At 39.0% G+C, this 16356-nt stretch overlaps 1 protein-coding gene across 1 annotated transcript in view; it reads right to left on the reverse strand.

Annotated features, from left to right (window-relative positions):
* Positions 1–8828: 8828 nt before the first annotated feature.
* The window catches only part of LOC121381590 (PDF receptor-like), a 53511-nt gene continuing 45983 nt past the window's right edge, over positions 8829–16356 (reverse strand). The window contains exons 11-12 of the mRNA XM_041510925.1: positions 14961–15131; positions 8829–10355 (exon numbers count right to left, since the gene is read on the reverse strand). Of these exons, the coding sequence (XP_041366859.1) occupies positions 10170–10355; positions 14961–15131 (357 nt within the window). The 3' untranslated portion in view covers positions 8829–10169. The remainder of the gene's footprint in view (positions 10356–14960; positions 15132–16356) is intronic.

The raw sequence follows: 16356 nt of genomic DNA on the forward strand, positions 1-16356 counted from the left end.
TAATATATAGCAAATAACTTTTATAAAACGCGGCGTTCGATTAAAAAACATTCTAGGCCATACGACTTTTACACGAAAATACTGGAGATAACTCTCATGTCTTATGCATTCGGCAATTATCGCTATGCAAAATGTAATAAACTGACAAAGTTACTTCATGGATGTCCGATACCAATGAATACATCTAAGATGTTCCGAAAAGTCGGTAACCAATTCATTATTTAACTAATTCGTACTTCTTCGTAAAGAATATTTTAATCATTAAAGGGGCACTTACGACTACCCTAAAGTTGCTTTGTGGAACGGCTGTAAAGTTTACGGGCCAGTTGTAAAATTCACTGTAAGTCACTACAATTAACCTTAGCTACAATTCTTTCGTGGAACGGGGCCCTGAGCTCCGTTCTACGAAACAATCTTAGCCCTAATAACACCTTAATTGCCTAACTACCTTATTCACTGGAGGTGATCTTTGCACTAAGATCGCTTCGTGTGACTATTCGGAACATTTCATTAACCACGAACATAAGTATTTACTAGTCAACAAACATCACTGGATTTTATATTGGTGAGGGGGCGGTGGACACCCACACTGTTTTATAAGTCGTGTTATGGGGCAAAAGACAAACACAAAAGGAGACGTGGGAAGGGGGAGGGAGGTGTATGTGTTTATATTGGGAGGGGGTATGCCCCCATGGCCTCCTTCCTAGCTACGCTAGTGGCAGCTACGATTTGAAAGTTTTAGGTTGTGGAGTATTGAAATAATCCGTAGTTGATTATACACTCAGACATAAATGTGATCGCTTTAATGTAAATGTGTTTTTACTGTTTCAAGCAAGAAACTAACCTTTAGATGAAACTACGCTAACTATTAAATTTTGTAAGAGATCTGCGTTCCTTTACGACAAGCTAAGAGTTACTGTGGACTGAAAGATGATAGTTTGAAGAAGGCGGCTGTCATGATGATGCATTACGGCTGGAAACGGCAGCGATAGATTTGCATTATGTCACTTGAGAATAATGACAGTCGCGCGTAGGAAGGTTTTTAGTGCTGCATGCTGGCTACTCGAAAGTAACAACAACAATAATAATAACAAAACAAAAACGAACAAACGAACAAACAAAAACCGTCTGTTAAAGACCAACTACAAGACAGAATCGAAAGCTGTAATTTTTTTATAGTGTACATGGGCGGATCCAAGGGGGGGGGGGACCAGGGGGACGCGTCCCCCCAAAAAAATTGTTCAAGTGCCCTCAAAATGTCCAAGTGCCCTTTTTGTTTGTAGAATTTTTTTTTTTTTTAAGTAAACAATAATTATATTGTAGATAAATGAAATCAAGATTTTCGTGTACATGCGCAAGCTTGCAGATATGTGTCTGTGTTATTGAGTCTCAATGGGGCCCCATTGAGGTTCTAACGCGAGTGACGCCAATTTACTTCATTATTGCTAGTATATTATGACGTAGAACTGTAGGAATTCATATTAATTGTAAATATCAAAACTTGTAGTAAGGTGCCCTTTTGACGAGTCAATGTGCCCTTCTTTTTTGGTCCCCCCCCCCCTAAAAATATTTCCTGGATCCGCCCATGGTGTATATGAAATATTCCTAGAATGTGTGTCTGCAGCATGTTTAATATATGTCTCTCTTCTTACTTCAAAGGCACTGTCTGTCTCCTATAGCTCTCTCTCTCTCTCTCTCTCTCTCTCTCTCTCTCTCTCTCTCTCTCTCTCTCTCTCTCTCTCTCTCTCTCTCTCTCTCTCCGTCTCTAAGAGTTGTCATTTAGTTTGTATTACTTACTTTGACACTATTATCATTACTATTTATTAATTAGATGTATATTGTAATGTATTTTGGTATGAAGCGCTGTAAAATGGATCGGCAATCCAAATAAACCTATTCGTGTTCGTGTTACATCGTAATTATTTGCCATTGATTTCCGATATCCACTCGACTTGTGCCCATCTTCTGTTTTGCAGACTAAGTGATCAGTAAAAATGATGATTGCGATAGTAATGATTATGGCGGTGATGATGATGACTAATGATGATGATGATGGTGGTGGTGGTGGTAGTGATAAAATGATGGGGTGGGATTTAGCTCAAACGGATGAATGCTCGCGTGAGGTGCTTGTGTCCCAGGATCGAACCACCTCAGTGGATCTGTGCATCACAAATGGTCAAGGGCCGTAGTATTTGCTTTCCTGTCTGTGGGAAAGTGCATATAACAAATCCCTTGGTGCATTAGGAAAAATATAGCGAGTTTGCTCTGTTGACTACGAATCAAAATTACCAAATGTTTGACATACAATAGTCGATGATTAATTAATCAATGTGCTCTAGTGGTGTCGTTAAACAAAACAAACTTCTTTTTTTAATTTATAAAATGTTATAAAAATGTTGACGTTTCATAAACACTGATGTAATATTTACAACCATTACGTTTTCCATTTAAGAACTATCTAAAAAAACGCCTTGAATTTGTATACAGCAAACTGATTACCAAAATACGATTATCTGACCATTGCCTTTGTATTGAAGTCGGGAGACGCCAAAATACCCCAAGAGAAAACAGATTATGTACACTATGTGATAATGAAACAATCGAAGTCGAATTCCATTTTATTCTGAGTTGTCCTTTTTACCATGATCTAAGAATAAATTACATAAAGAAATACTTCTACGTCAGACCTTCCGTGTTTAAGTTAATCAAACTATTGAACTCGGAAAATATAAAAACTTTAAACAATCTTGGAAAATATTTATACAAGGCTTTTCTAAGAAGGGAAATGTTCATTAAAAATTAATATATTATGTTTACCCTCCTATTGACATTTTATATACTCTATTCATGTAATTTTGATTGTTAAATATCACACTATGTATATATGCACAACTGTTACTATGATAATAATATTGATGTTTATGTCGCGCCTATAGCCAGGATGGCTTTGGATAATAAAGAATGAATGAAACCATTTAATAACCTTGCCAGTATTGTACATTAACTATGGAAATGAAACCTGGCCATGCATGAAGTGTGCAATGAGGTCACTGGAACCCTGTAAAAATTTGATTTCAGTCAGAGTACGGGACATTCCATAATCCCAAACAATTAAACCCCCAATTGTCAACTTGATGTGGCCAGAAGATACGTTGCCCCCAAGTTGAAAAGCGAATTAATAATTGCGCACCCAACCACAGGTCCAGTGGCTGGCAACTCAGCGCTATGAACACTCGTACGAAGTCCAGTGGCTGGCAACTCAGCGCTATGAACACTCGTACGAAGTCCAGTGGCTGGCAACTCAGCGCTATGAACACTCGTACGAAGTCCAGTGGCTGGCAACTCAGCGCTATGAACACTCGTACGAAGTCCAGTGGCTGGCAACTGAACGCTATGAACAATCGCAAGGAAATGCGGGTGTCTATAGCTGTAAATGAGTTTTCACCAGAAATCACCGCCGTGATCCAACAAGTAATCTCGTAACTGGGAATCGAGTTGGGAGCTGAGACGATTATCGATTTCCATCTGAACGCGACACGCTTGATTAGGCTTTCTCTTTTGATTTCACGTTTTGCAATTTTTGTGCGCTATTTTCCAGCACCGCTAGATTGATACGAACGACATCGTGAAGTACACTCGAGCTCGTTTTCGGTTATTCAGTTAAGTCTTGGTTGCTCAAGTACCATTTTGCTGCAGCCACTGGCAATGTTCAACGACTGGAATATCAAAGATCGTCGTTCGTGCTATCCTATGTGTGAATAAGAAAGAAATGTTTTATTTAACGACGCACTCAACACATTTTATTTACGGTTATATGGCGTCAGACATATAGTTAAGGACCACACAGATTTTGAGAGGAAACCCGCTGTCGCCACTACATGGGCTACTCTTTCCGATTAGCAGCAAATGATCTTTTAGTTGCGCTTCCAACAGAGTGTGAATACTGAATAAATGAATATTTAACGACACCATAGCACTAAAAATATTGCCGGCTATTGGGTGTCATACTATGATATATGCAAAAATTAAGCGGTTGAATGAATAAATGTTTAACTACACCCCGGCACGAATATTACATCGGCTATTGGGTGTCAAACGTTTTGACATGGTCCTAACTTGTTATTCATGAAAATAATATTTGGAACTCGAGTCTGGATTCATGTATTAGGCCTACCCTCGCTCTCGCTCGGCTAATACAATAATCCTGACACTCGTTTCGTAAAATCAGTACGACACACAAGCTCGTATAATAATCTCTGTTTATTATCCACATAGTTCAAATATAACCAGTATGACCCACACGTGTCATAATGATTTCACGTGCACAACGAATGACGTAATTTTGTGAAGCGATGTCATAACTTAATGCGGCCTCCCCAATCTCATCTGTGTAAACGCTTATCAAAATGACGTCGTTTCGTCATCTCTCTTTAGTTACGTTTGAAACGTTTTGACATGGCCCTAGCTTGTTATTCATAAAAATAATAGTTTGGATAATGTAGATAATAAAGAAATTATTACACTCACGTGTGAATCGTACTGATTTTACGAAACTCGTGTCAGGATTCATGCATTACCTTCGCTCTCGATTGGGCAATAAAATAATCCTGACACTCGTTTCGTAAAATATGTACGACACACAAGCTCGTATAATAATCTTTATCTATATATATATAAAAGAAGAAGGAAGGAAATTTTTTATTTAACGACGCACTCAACACATTTTATTTACCAGAAAAAAATTAAAGAAAAGATGGTGGCAACAAATGAAAACAAACAAAAGAAACAAATAGAAGTTTATTTTTATTTATTTATTGTATACATAGCAACAACATTATACGTAACCATCTTCAGTATAGGTATTCGTTCCAATGACTCGAAACTGTACAAAACAAACTGCAGTATTTACTTCGCACAAGAACAAAACAAACATATATACATTTTTTTTTCTTCGGATTCACAGTATCCACGTTTTGTAGTGGACAATAACACTAAGAACATAGATTTCAGTCTGAACAATAACATATAAATATGGATGTGATTGGTCCATTCAGTGAATCTGATGGTAAGTGATATATGCTTAGCTGCGATTGGTCAATTCAAATTCCGCCATAATGAATCATGTGTTATGTGTCATGTACGTGGCTGCGATTGGTCAATACAAAATTCCACAAATTCAAGTCGCTAATTGAACTAATGTTGAGTGAATATTACTAGTTAACACTTTTGAATATGGATTTGCTTGCTTGATATGGCGGAATCTACCATAACGTTCTTGCTACACTCTACAGATTTGTTCAGTTTTCGATCTGGAATAGTAACAGTACATTAACAACAAAAAAACTTTGTTAAAATTTATGTGAATAAAAACATGATAAAAGTCCCCAAAACAATGACCACTTTGACTGGACGGAGAAACTATCACTAAAATAAATGTTCTAATGCAGTTAACAAACGAAACGAGTTTTAAAGCTGCATTCTTCTCTTGCAGGAAGCATGGCTAATTTTAGAGGAGGGGGAGGGGGGGGGGGGGGGGTCATACACCCGAACCCCCTAAAAAATTTGCTTTTCGCCCTCGATCTCAGTCAGCCTACCCAATGTCGACTTGCTTTCGCCATGACAGAGTTGTTCTAATGTTCAAGATATTTAGTTTTATTTGCCTCTTTGACATGTCGAAATGTAGATGATCCCGAGTTTTGTAGGTGGATTCCTCTTTTTCATTTTTTCTTTTAGAAATACACTCTGTTGAAGTGGGAATTGTAGACACCTCGGGACTCTTGGACTGATCACGAACGTAAGAATTTACTCATTTCAAAATACATTTTGTGTCGAGGAATACCTGACGTATAATGTTGGTGATTATTGCGCATTAAATATTAAATCCAAGCGAATTTATGTCAAGGGCGACAGACTCTTGCGTAAAATATGTATTATTCCCAATACATAACTGTAGCGTTAAAGAAACCCATTCTGATACTAATCTTTATTTATAAAACGTAAGTGTATTTTTAAAGAATTTATATTTAAATTATGCTAGGACGGATGAATGCAGTAATATAAAATGACACATTAGAATATCTGAATGTATTTGTGCATTCTTTAACAGTAAAACCTGGTATAACAACCATTTTGAATAACAACTCTCTGTCTATAAACATTACCGATCAATGTCACACATACACGTTCAACAACAATAAGATAAAGTGGCATTACCGATCAATGTCACACATACACGTTCAACAACAATAAGATAAAGTGGCATTACCGATCAATGTCACATATACACGTTCAACAACAATAAGAAAGTGGCATTTCATTTCAACTTATTTTCGGGCTTATATCCAATTAAGGTTCAAGCACGCTGTCCTGGGCACACATCTCAGCTATCTGGGCTGTCTGTCTAGGGCAGTGGGTTAGTTGTTAGTTGGTTAGTGGTTAATGGGAGAAAAGAGGGTGTAGTGGCCTTACACCTACCCACTGAGTCCTTAAGAACTCAGTCTGGGTTGGAGCTGGTACCGGGCTGCGAACCCTGTACCTACCAGCATGTAGTCCGATGGCTTAACCACTGCGCCACCGAGGCCGGTGATAAAGTAGCAGTCCTCCTACAAAATAAGCTCTCATTTGTAGACAAAGCACCTGACAGTGAGTCATGACTAAATACCCTCACAACTCTATAATAACGTCTTTTGGAATCAGGCTTGTGCCGAGGAATGAATATGCTAGATAATGATAATGATAATTGTTTTATTGCTTTATTGGCGAGTAAAGTATCACCAATTTTTCTGGAGAAAAAACAATCTTCCTTACGTCTACTAACCACTGGATAGCAAGATATGTTTCCAGTCTACCGACCACTGGATAGCAAGGTATGTTTTCAGTCTACCGACCTCTGGATAGCAAGGTATTTTTCCAGTCTACCGACCACTGGATAGCAAGGTATGTTTCCAGTCTACCAACCACTGGATAGCAAGGTATGTTTCCAGTCTAGCAACCTATATTGACATCACTGATGAGGATTCACTCCGTACCTTCATTTTTGAACTTATTGTCAACTTTTCTAGTTCACTGTTGTGAACACACGTGGCTATCTGGGTGTTTGTCTGTGGTTGTTTGTGGTTGTTTGTGGTTAGTGAGAGATATGTTGGTGTAGTGGCTGTACATTTTAAGCTGAGAGGAGACAGGCCTGTAGGAACGGGTGGGGGGTGGGGGGTGGGATGGGGGGTGGAGAGGGACTGTACCCACTTGAGGACGAAAATATAAGTTCCACCTATTCTATATAAATAAAGATACAAATCTGGTTTACCACCCCCGCACTAGAAATTATGCCCCACCCACCGATACTGTTCCTACGGGCCTGTGGAATCGAACTCCGGGATGCGAAGTCCGGTAAGGTAAGCACTATACGACCAAAGATCTGTACTTGACCACTGTGCAATGATCATCTTTGTACACAGGGTCCAAAGTAAATCCAGCGTTTGCTTGTCTCACCGTAAACTGATAATCTGTACATAACAAAACATGGTAGTTTAATCCTTGCTTTTAAACGGACAACATACATTTAGTTTGACAAGGATATACAAATATCACCATACTTGCTTACATAGGAATGTAGTACACGTGAGAGTGAATAGATTAACAAAAATTACAACACGTATCAGTAAGTTCAATATATCACCGTTTGGGACAAACCGTACACTTACATGTGAGTTCTAGACAGAATGTACATAGCACTTGGAAAATGATCAACGAGTAAATACAAATGCATTGAGCAATTCAGTGGACTACATATATATTGGCATTTCGGATCACAGTCAACGAAAATCAATAAAAGAGGGAAACGAAGTTACATACATATACACAGAGACAGAGACAGAGGGGGGATATACACAGGCGAGATGGGTGAGAGAGACCGGCACACAGAGACAGGGAGAGACATAAAACGAAAGAGAGAGACAGATTGGAGAAAGAAGGTTGAGATGTATGAACTGTGGTGCCAACTGATGTTAAAACAATTTCGACATGGAAAGAAAAATAAATGCATATTAAAACACAGAACTTCATAACTTCATACATATAAACATTACTTATATTCCGAAACCGATTTTTACATTATGAAAGATATTCATTATTATAATGATATTAAATTATGTTATTAAAAGTTAGTCTGTTAAAGACTAATAATTACATGTAATATTTTTGTGGCAACGGCTACGATTATGCGACAATCCGGGGGTGGGGGTGGGGGTGGGGGTGGGGGGGGGGGGGGCAGTCTACACATTAATTACGGCTATATGACGTCGGATATACAGCTAAGGACCACACATATAATGAAAGAGGAAACCCGCTGTCGCCACACAACGACACGCCACGGGCTACTCATTTCGATTAACAACAGGGCCTCTTTCATATAAACCTAACCATACCACAGACAGGACCGTACAATTGTGGAACACTGGCCCGAGTTGTGTTCCCGTTAAAGATGTCCTCGTCTAGTTCAGCCTCTGTCACTTGACGACTTCTTACAGATTGCCGGCCTCGGCGGCGTCGTGGTTTTGCCATTGGTCTACAGGCTGGTAGGTACTGGGTTCGGATCCCAGTTGAGGCATGGGATTTTTAATCCAGATACCGACTCCAAACCCTGAGTGAGTGCTCTGCAAGGCTCAATGGGTAGGTGTAAACCACTTGCACCGACCAGTGATCCATAACTGGTTTAACAAAGGCCATGTGCTATCCTGCCTGTGGGAAGCGCAAATAAAAGATCTCTTGCTACATGTCGTAAAAGAGTAGCCTATGTGGCGACAGCGGGTTTCCTCTAAAAAAACCTGTCAGAATGACCATATGTTTGACGTCCAATAGCCGATGATAAGATAAAAAATCAATTTCCTCTAGTGGCGTCGTTAAACAAAATAAACTTTACTTTACTTACAGATTATACGGAAACCGCCTTAACATAAACAACCGGACACCAATCCCGCACTGTCAACAGGGTCATACGTAACGGAAGGAAGGGGGATGGCAGTTTTAAAATATCATTTGTGTCCCGATTCTTGTTTTACTAGTTAATTTAGACTGGGTACGGGCCCAGACGATACCGCTGGCGTTGCCACAAACACGCTACATGTAATGTCGATAACCGTGATGCAACAACGCAACAGGCTGTTTACGATTACCTTGTTTAAAAAACTAATCATCTGTCCCTCATCCACACACCCATGTCCTCATTTGAAACAGCCCCGGTGTACTGTCATGATCACGCTGTTAACGTTAGACCACAGATGAAAGCAACAGAATTTACAAAACAATATAACAACTTTACTTAATTCAGCTACAATACTAGTATATCACCATGGAAACAACTGATGCCATTTTATTCCTCTTTGATTATTAACATTAACTGCGTTTACAGGTTTGTACCGATCACTGAACGTCGTAACCTGCCACTGACCTGTAGCCGCTCGAAATCACTGAAAGATGACGTGGAGTTCCAACAACACCAGGGTAGAACTGATCGAAATCTGATGTTGCACTCTTGATGACTGGCGTTCCAGTAGTGCTACGCCTCCACAATTTTCTTACAATGGTCCTTCATAAACAATGCTAAAGCTGAATGCAGATTTGCGTGCACCGACTTACACCAATAAAAGCATCACTGATTCAAACCGACAAACAGGCGTTAATGTCATATGATGTTTTTCACTGACCTTCACTCGCAAAAAACAGGCTTCATATGATCTAAAACCAGAGTCCTCACATGTTTTACATTTCTTGTTCACAATCAAGGCTAATGCTGAATGCGTACTTTAACCCAACTTACCCTGGCCCAGGCCGACAAACAGGCGTTTTAATTAACCTACTTTGATAGGCGTCTCTGGCCTACACTTGGACACAGGCGCCTTTGGCCTACACTTGGACACATGCGCCTTTGACCAACACTTACACACATGCGTCTCTGGCCTACACTTAGACACAGGCGCCATTGACCTACACGTGGACACAGGCGTCTCTGGCTTACACTTAGACACAGGCATATGTGGCCTACACTTAGACACATGCGTCTCTGACCTACATTTAGACACAGGCGCCAATGGCCTACACTTAAACACAGGCGTCCTTGGCCTACACTTAGACACAGGCGCCAATGGTCTAAGGCCAAAGTGCACTAATATGTTTTATATCTGCTGTTCTGAAACAAGGTCACTTCGCGCCGCCTGGCACACCGTGGTGTCGTCGATGGTGTCGTCCCAGTAGATCTGACGTCGGATGCTGGCGCTGGCGCTCGTTCGCTTCGTGAGCGGGTATCGGAGTAGCGGTTGCACGTGCCCATTCTGCACGGTCGATACAAGCTGGTTGTGCTTCTGGAAAAAACCCCGAATACAGTTGTCATTATGATGGAAATGTAGGCTATAAATACTGATCGATTTTAGGTTTGCTTACAGGGTCGTAAAAAGAGGGGTGTGGGAAGAAGTGTATGAAAAGTGACCTTCCAGTTTTGATATGCCATTTTTTAATGAAAAGGAACATGCACGTTAAAGTACCCAAATACTTTTCTTTGCTGCCCCCCCCCCCCCCCCCCCCCCCCGGCATGTTATTGTTGCCTGGGTACGACCCTGAAATGTTTGAAAACATAATGGTTTGCATTTATAGAGAACAATGAACAATTTACGAGTTACGCCTTCTGGAATCCAATTCGGAAGAGCGTTGCCTATTGTATAAATCTAACAATTTCTACATATCTATAAAAGAAAATACATTTATTTTAGTTTACTACTGATTCATTCCGTTTAATAACATACACTGTATTTCAAGCATTTATATTACGAGTTTTACATGAATATCATACGAATGGAATGTTCGAACTTTATGAAAATATTACCTCTCTAATGAATGTGTTTTACAATACTGGTATATTTATATATCACGACAATGAACGTAATATAATATAATATGACACAGTTTCATACACTGATAGTAAAGATAAAACAATTCGTTTTCAAATTTTAAAAATGTATTTTTTTTTTTAAATAGTACATTAAGGTTTAAGTAGAATACACCCACCTTTGCGATACATTATAACAGCACAGCAATGTTAATGTAATAGAAAGCAATAATGTCTACCAATTTAATTGCAGGCAAAACACCACAAAAATGAGTTTAAAATAAACATGCAATCAGTGGTCACATATTGACACACGCACGCGCGCGCGCGCACATACACACACGCACACACACACACGTGTGTGCTCGTACTAACCTGTGCAATTTATACGTTAAGCACTACACAGAGAACACTAATGCAGTACAATTTTCAAAACACACAAAACACCCACCCAAGCAAACAAAAAACAAACAAAATAAACGCCAAAACTAACCCCGAACAATCAAAACAGCAAAACCAACCAAGCAATTTCCCAACCATTCCCAAAATAAAATAAAAACATAACGGAAATGAATTATTGTTTAATTTTTTAAATGATACATTTAGCAAATTGTAAATCATCATCCGTTATGTTTCTTAAGTGCAGAAATTAAAAATCGTGTTCTAGAGCGTAAAAAAGAAGCCATCTGCCTCCACATGAGTTACTATTTTTTAATACCAATGTCACTCTACAAACTAAGAGGCGAAAAACTGAGTCTATGAACTGAATTCCGACCCTGAATATATTGAGAATAATTGAAAGCGCTTGGGCTATTTTTACTATTTACCTAATTAATTTTATCATGCAAAAACACATATTAAAATGTTCGTGTTTCTTGTGTTGATTAGTATATTTTCATACTTACTGTTAATCAAGATTCAAGCACGCTACTCTGGGCACACGCACCTCAATTACTCGGGCTGTCCGACTATAAGGTATATTGAAGCTGCTTTATTTAGAATAGTTTTATTATTTAATCACTTACAATAGATGACCCGTTCTTCGTTACACTTTTTTGCCATTCATCATTCAGAAGCTATAGCTAGACTCTATACTGCTGTATCGTTAAACATGACAACAGACATAAATGGTTTAATAAAGCACTTGTTGATAACCGTTGGCATCAACGTAAGACAAGATTATTAAAATTAGTTGTTTTTGCATTAGTAAATGGTGATACAATGCGGAAAGGCAGTACCGCGACACGAACCCAGCTTCTATCATGCAGCGTCTAATACAAAATGCGATAAACCACTTAAATAAAATAGCGACATAGTCCATTTGCGTCAACAGGGAACCGATGAATTGGTATGCAACTCTCTACGAACAACGTTAAAACCAGTGAACAAGAACCATTTGATTAATAGCACACGTTTTGATATCAATTGAGCGCTCACTTCCTTACTTTTTTTTTCTATTTTAACTATTCTAATTATGTTCTAAATGACGTACAGAACCCCCCCCCCCCCCCCCCCCGCGAAAACCATTACATCATCTTAACCTTTCTTCCGCTTATTTACCCTATTTGCTAGGAAGGTTAAAATAAGTTACAATTATTAAGTTTTCTCTTATTATTTATAAAAAAAATACTCATATTGTAAAATATTGGTAGGAAAGAAGAAAGGAAATGAAACACGTTTTATTTACGGTTATATGGCGTCGACATATAGTTAAGGACCACACAAATATTGAGGTAGGAAACCCGCTGTCGCCACATCATGGACTACTCTTTTCGATTAACAGCAAGGGATGTTTTATATGCACCATCCCATAGAAAGGATAGCACATACCACAACATTTGATGTACTGGTCGTGGTGCAATGGCTGGAGCGAGAAATAAAACAAATGAGCCCACTCACGAGGATCGACCCCGAACCGACCAGGCATCAAGCGAGCGCAATCCTAGGCAGCTATTTTGTGAACGGGGGTGCAAACAGCCAAGCTATGCAGTTTCACCCGGATTGCTTCTAGTAATCAATAACACAGTAGTAGAACTGCACGTGGAATTGCGTTAAAGGCTGTTCTATTAGATGCCTTCATCTCTCTATTTAAAAAGGATATATTTAACGTATTTAAAATTTGATAGCACAAATGTAATTTAAGACCCCCCCCCCCCCCCCATATTTTAAATTATTTGCACAGAGATTTTTTGAAGTAAAAATTATTTTGGGAGTTAGTAAGAATTTAAAATTTAATAATACGCTTTTAAAGGAATCTTAACGTCATTCGTTATCACATCACACGTCAGTTCATCGGTCCCCTTTTGACGCACAAACGGACTGTAAATCACTTGAACGAAATTATACGTTTGGGCATAATACAAGAACATGCAGCCGTAAATCCCAGTGTTAAAAGTAAAACCAAAACTAAGCTGAGAAGCTCTAGGTTGAGTGAGCCGTGTTAGTCTGGTTGTAGCATTTCAAAATGAACATACTTTGAGCGAAACTTAATGGACAATTATTCTTGATTTTTCTGAATCAGTACACCCCACAGTGTCCCAAAAAGCACAGTTCCCATGTCTGGGGCTTGGGGAATTGTCTTCACAGTACTCTGACATCAGGGCTTCAAAACCTATCTAAAATTCACTGGGATACGAGGTAGGGCTAACACATTTAAGGTTTTGGTCACTTGTAGTCAATCTATGTCAATGAAAATTGGCAAGAAGTTACAAAAATAATTAGCCTTTACTGCTGTCTATGGAAGAACTTGATGTGGTGATGTTATCATGATCAAATCCAAGATGGTTTCCATTTTGAAAACGAAAATATTGTTTGGTGGTCAGCTCAATTATTCTAACTCATCAAAAACAAATGAAACTGTAATAAAGTTTTATTTATCTCTATTAGGGCATATTTCAAAATATTCGTTTTGGTGTCGGATAGAAGTTGAATCTTTGCCCTTGTATTTGTTTTAAGTAATCCACATTAAGAAGTAAAGAAATATGGTTTTATATGAGGCAGGAGGAGCTGCATATACCATACATTACAAATTCCTTAATTAACCAAATTTGACTAAGTGACCTTTAGATAGGTTTGGTGTCGGACATTGATAGAAATCAAAGATGCCAACTTAACAGAATCAATGCAACATTCTATCAAAAGTATAAGAGGGAACTTTGATCAACTAATGCGCTTTTTTTTCATAACTAAAAAACATGTTTGCAATCTAGAATAACAAAATTACTTCTTTGATTAACCCATTATCTTCTATAGGCACTTTAAGAAATGACAGTCATGACTTTTGAAGGGGCATTCCTGACAGACATTTAAACATGCCTCCTGCTAACAACACTTTCAATGAATCAAACTGGATATTAATTACATTTTCTTGCTTAGAATATTAATGATTGTACACCATGAGCTTCTGGTATTCCTAATGCTTATAATACATGTAGCTTAAAAAGGGCGAAATTATTGAAGGCAAAGTCCAGTTTTAGCTGCTAATTTGAATTTTGGAGCCTGATGTTGACCTCTTTTGAAATATGCCCATTAAAGATACTAATGATTTGGTAATTATATCTGTAGTGATATGGGTTAGAATCCTGAAAGCGACAATATACTTTCATGTTAATTGTATTCAACCTTTTCATGCACGAATATAAAGAACTAACACATTTTATTTTATAATAAAGAACACTGGTAGAATGTTATCACCGTCACATCACGTCCTTCCACAGACACAAGTAAAGGGGCGATTATTTTTATAATTTCATGCCAATTTTCAGTGACATAGAAAGTCTACAAGTTACCAAAAACGTAAATGTGTTAGCCCTACCACATATTTTAGTGGGTCTTGGGTAGGTTTTAAACTCCTAACTTCAAAGTGCTGTAGAAAAAAAAAAAAAAAAAAAAAAAAAAAAAAATCCAAGCCCCACATAAGGATTTTTCATTGTGAGACACTGAAACAACAATTTTTTTCCTTTACTCCCGCCCCCCCTCCCCCCCACCCCCTCCCCCAAATTTGTGTTTGCAACCAGGCAATGTGAGAAGCGTTCACTACCGAGAGTAAGCTGGGCGTGTGAGAAGCGTTCACTATAGAGAGTACCTGAGAACTCACGTTGGACCGGAACGTGTACACCTGGCTTGTGGGCGCGTGTGAAACCTCACTCACTGACGTGAAAAGGCTCAGTGAGCGACTCATCCTGCGCAGACTATTGTTGTGCATGAAACGGTGCTGGCGGATGCGTTCCCACTGCCTCCGAAGCGCTACCCTCACCTGTGCAACAAGCAGTCAGTTAGCTACTGGTGTTATTGGAGGGGGGGGGGGGGGGTAATGATGACACCTGTTGCATAAGTAGACATTTGGTAAGCGGGCGAGATACCGTAGCTTGTGCCCAGAGCAGACATGCTTGGACCTCTCACGTTCTCTGTTGACGAAAGTAAAAATCTCATAACAACAGCCTATCAGAATATTCGGTTTAATAATTGACCTTGACCTTGATACATACCACTGACTTACCTTTTTAAGAACTTAAGACTATCATTTAATCCATGAGCGCAAGATGCTAAACTTTGCCTTAGGTTTTCCTTGGAATCTAGACTACTGGGATATGACTTCATAATATTTTTTTTCTCTCTTTGGAATCTGCCTTGTAAGAAAAGAATAGTGTCGTCTCTTAAATTACCGATTGTACAGCCTAAACCAAACCGATAGTGGTGATAGTGACTAAACCATTGATCTTAGGGCTGGACAATACCGAGTTCGCATCCCTTTACCGGCTCACACCCAGAGCGAGTTTTAACAGGGAGATATAAGGCCAATACACTGGTCGTCTTCTCTCGTAATCCTGAACAGACAGCTCAGATATTTCAGGTGTGTGCCCAGGACAACATGCTTGACCTTAATTAGGTATAAGCACTAAAATATGATAATAAGAGTCGAAATTACCTCTTTTTTTTATTTTTTTACAAATTACCATTTTAAGAAGACAAAAATAAGAAATTTATGCAAACTACATCATTGATGCCTAGCACGTACTTGTGGCCAGCTACGTATTCTTTCCATTCCATGTGAGGACTACAAAATACTGAAACATCCACCCAAAATTCGTGTGAACTTTTTTTCTGGTTTTCATGTCCATAGTATTTTGTCGTCGTTTTGTTTCCGTTATAAGGCAAGAAATATACTCCTACAATAACAGGTCATGCGTGTGCTTGGTGCTAAATGCAGACGTTTCTAAGGGGAGGTAACACCAACTGGGTCTCCATGCATGGGAGTGCTGCATGCACGTTTTGTTCTGACTACGTCATCACTTCCTGTGTACCTTGTGACTTCCGCCTCGCCACGTAACGGAGAATTCCATGGACGCCGATGACGTGTATCGTCTGCATAGCTGGCGATGAATCGTGGTTTGGACCTGTGTGTGGTCTGTATGTCATTTATTGTGTTCATTCATAACACCAACATAAAAGAACAAAACTGTCCCGAGACGGATCCAAGA

Source organism: Gigantopelta aegis, chromosome 9 (genome assembly GCF_016097555.1).
Source record: "Gigantopelta aegis isolate Gae_Host chromosome 9, Gae_host_genome, whole genome shotgun sequence".
In the NCBI taxonomy this organism is placed as follows: Eukaryota; Metazoa; Mollusca; class Gastropoda; order Neomphalida; family Peltospiridae; genus Gigantopelta; species Gigantopelta aegis.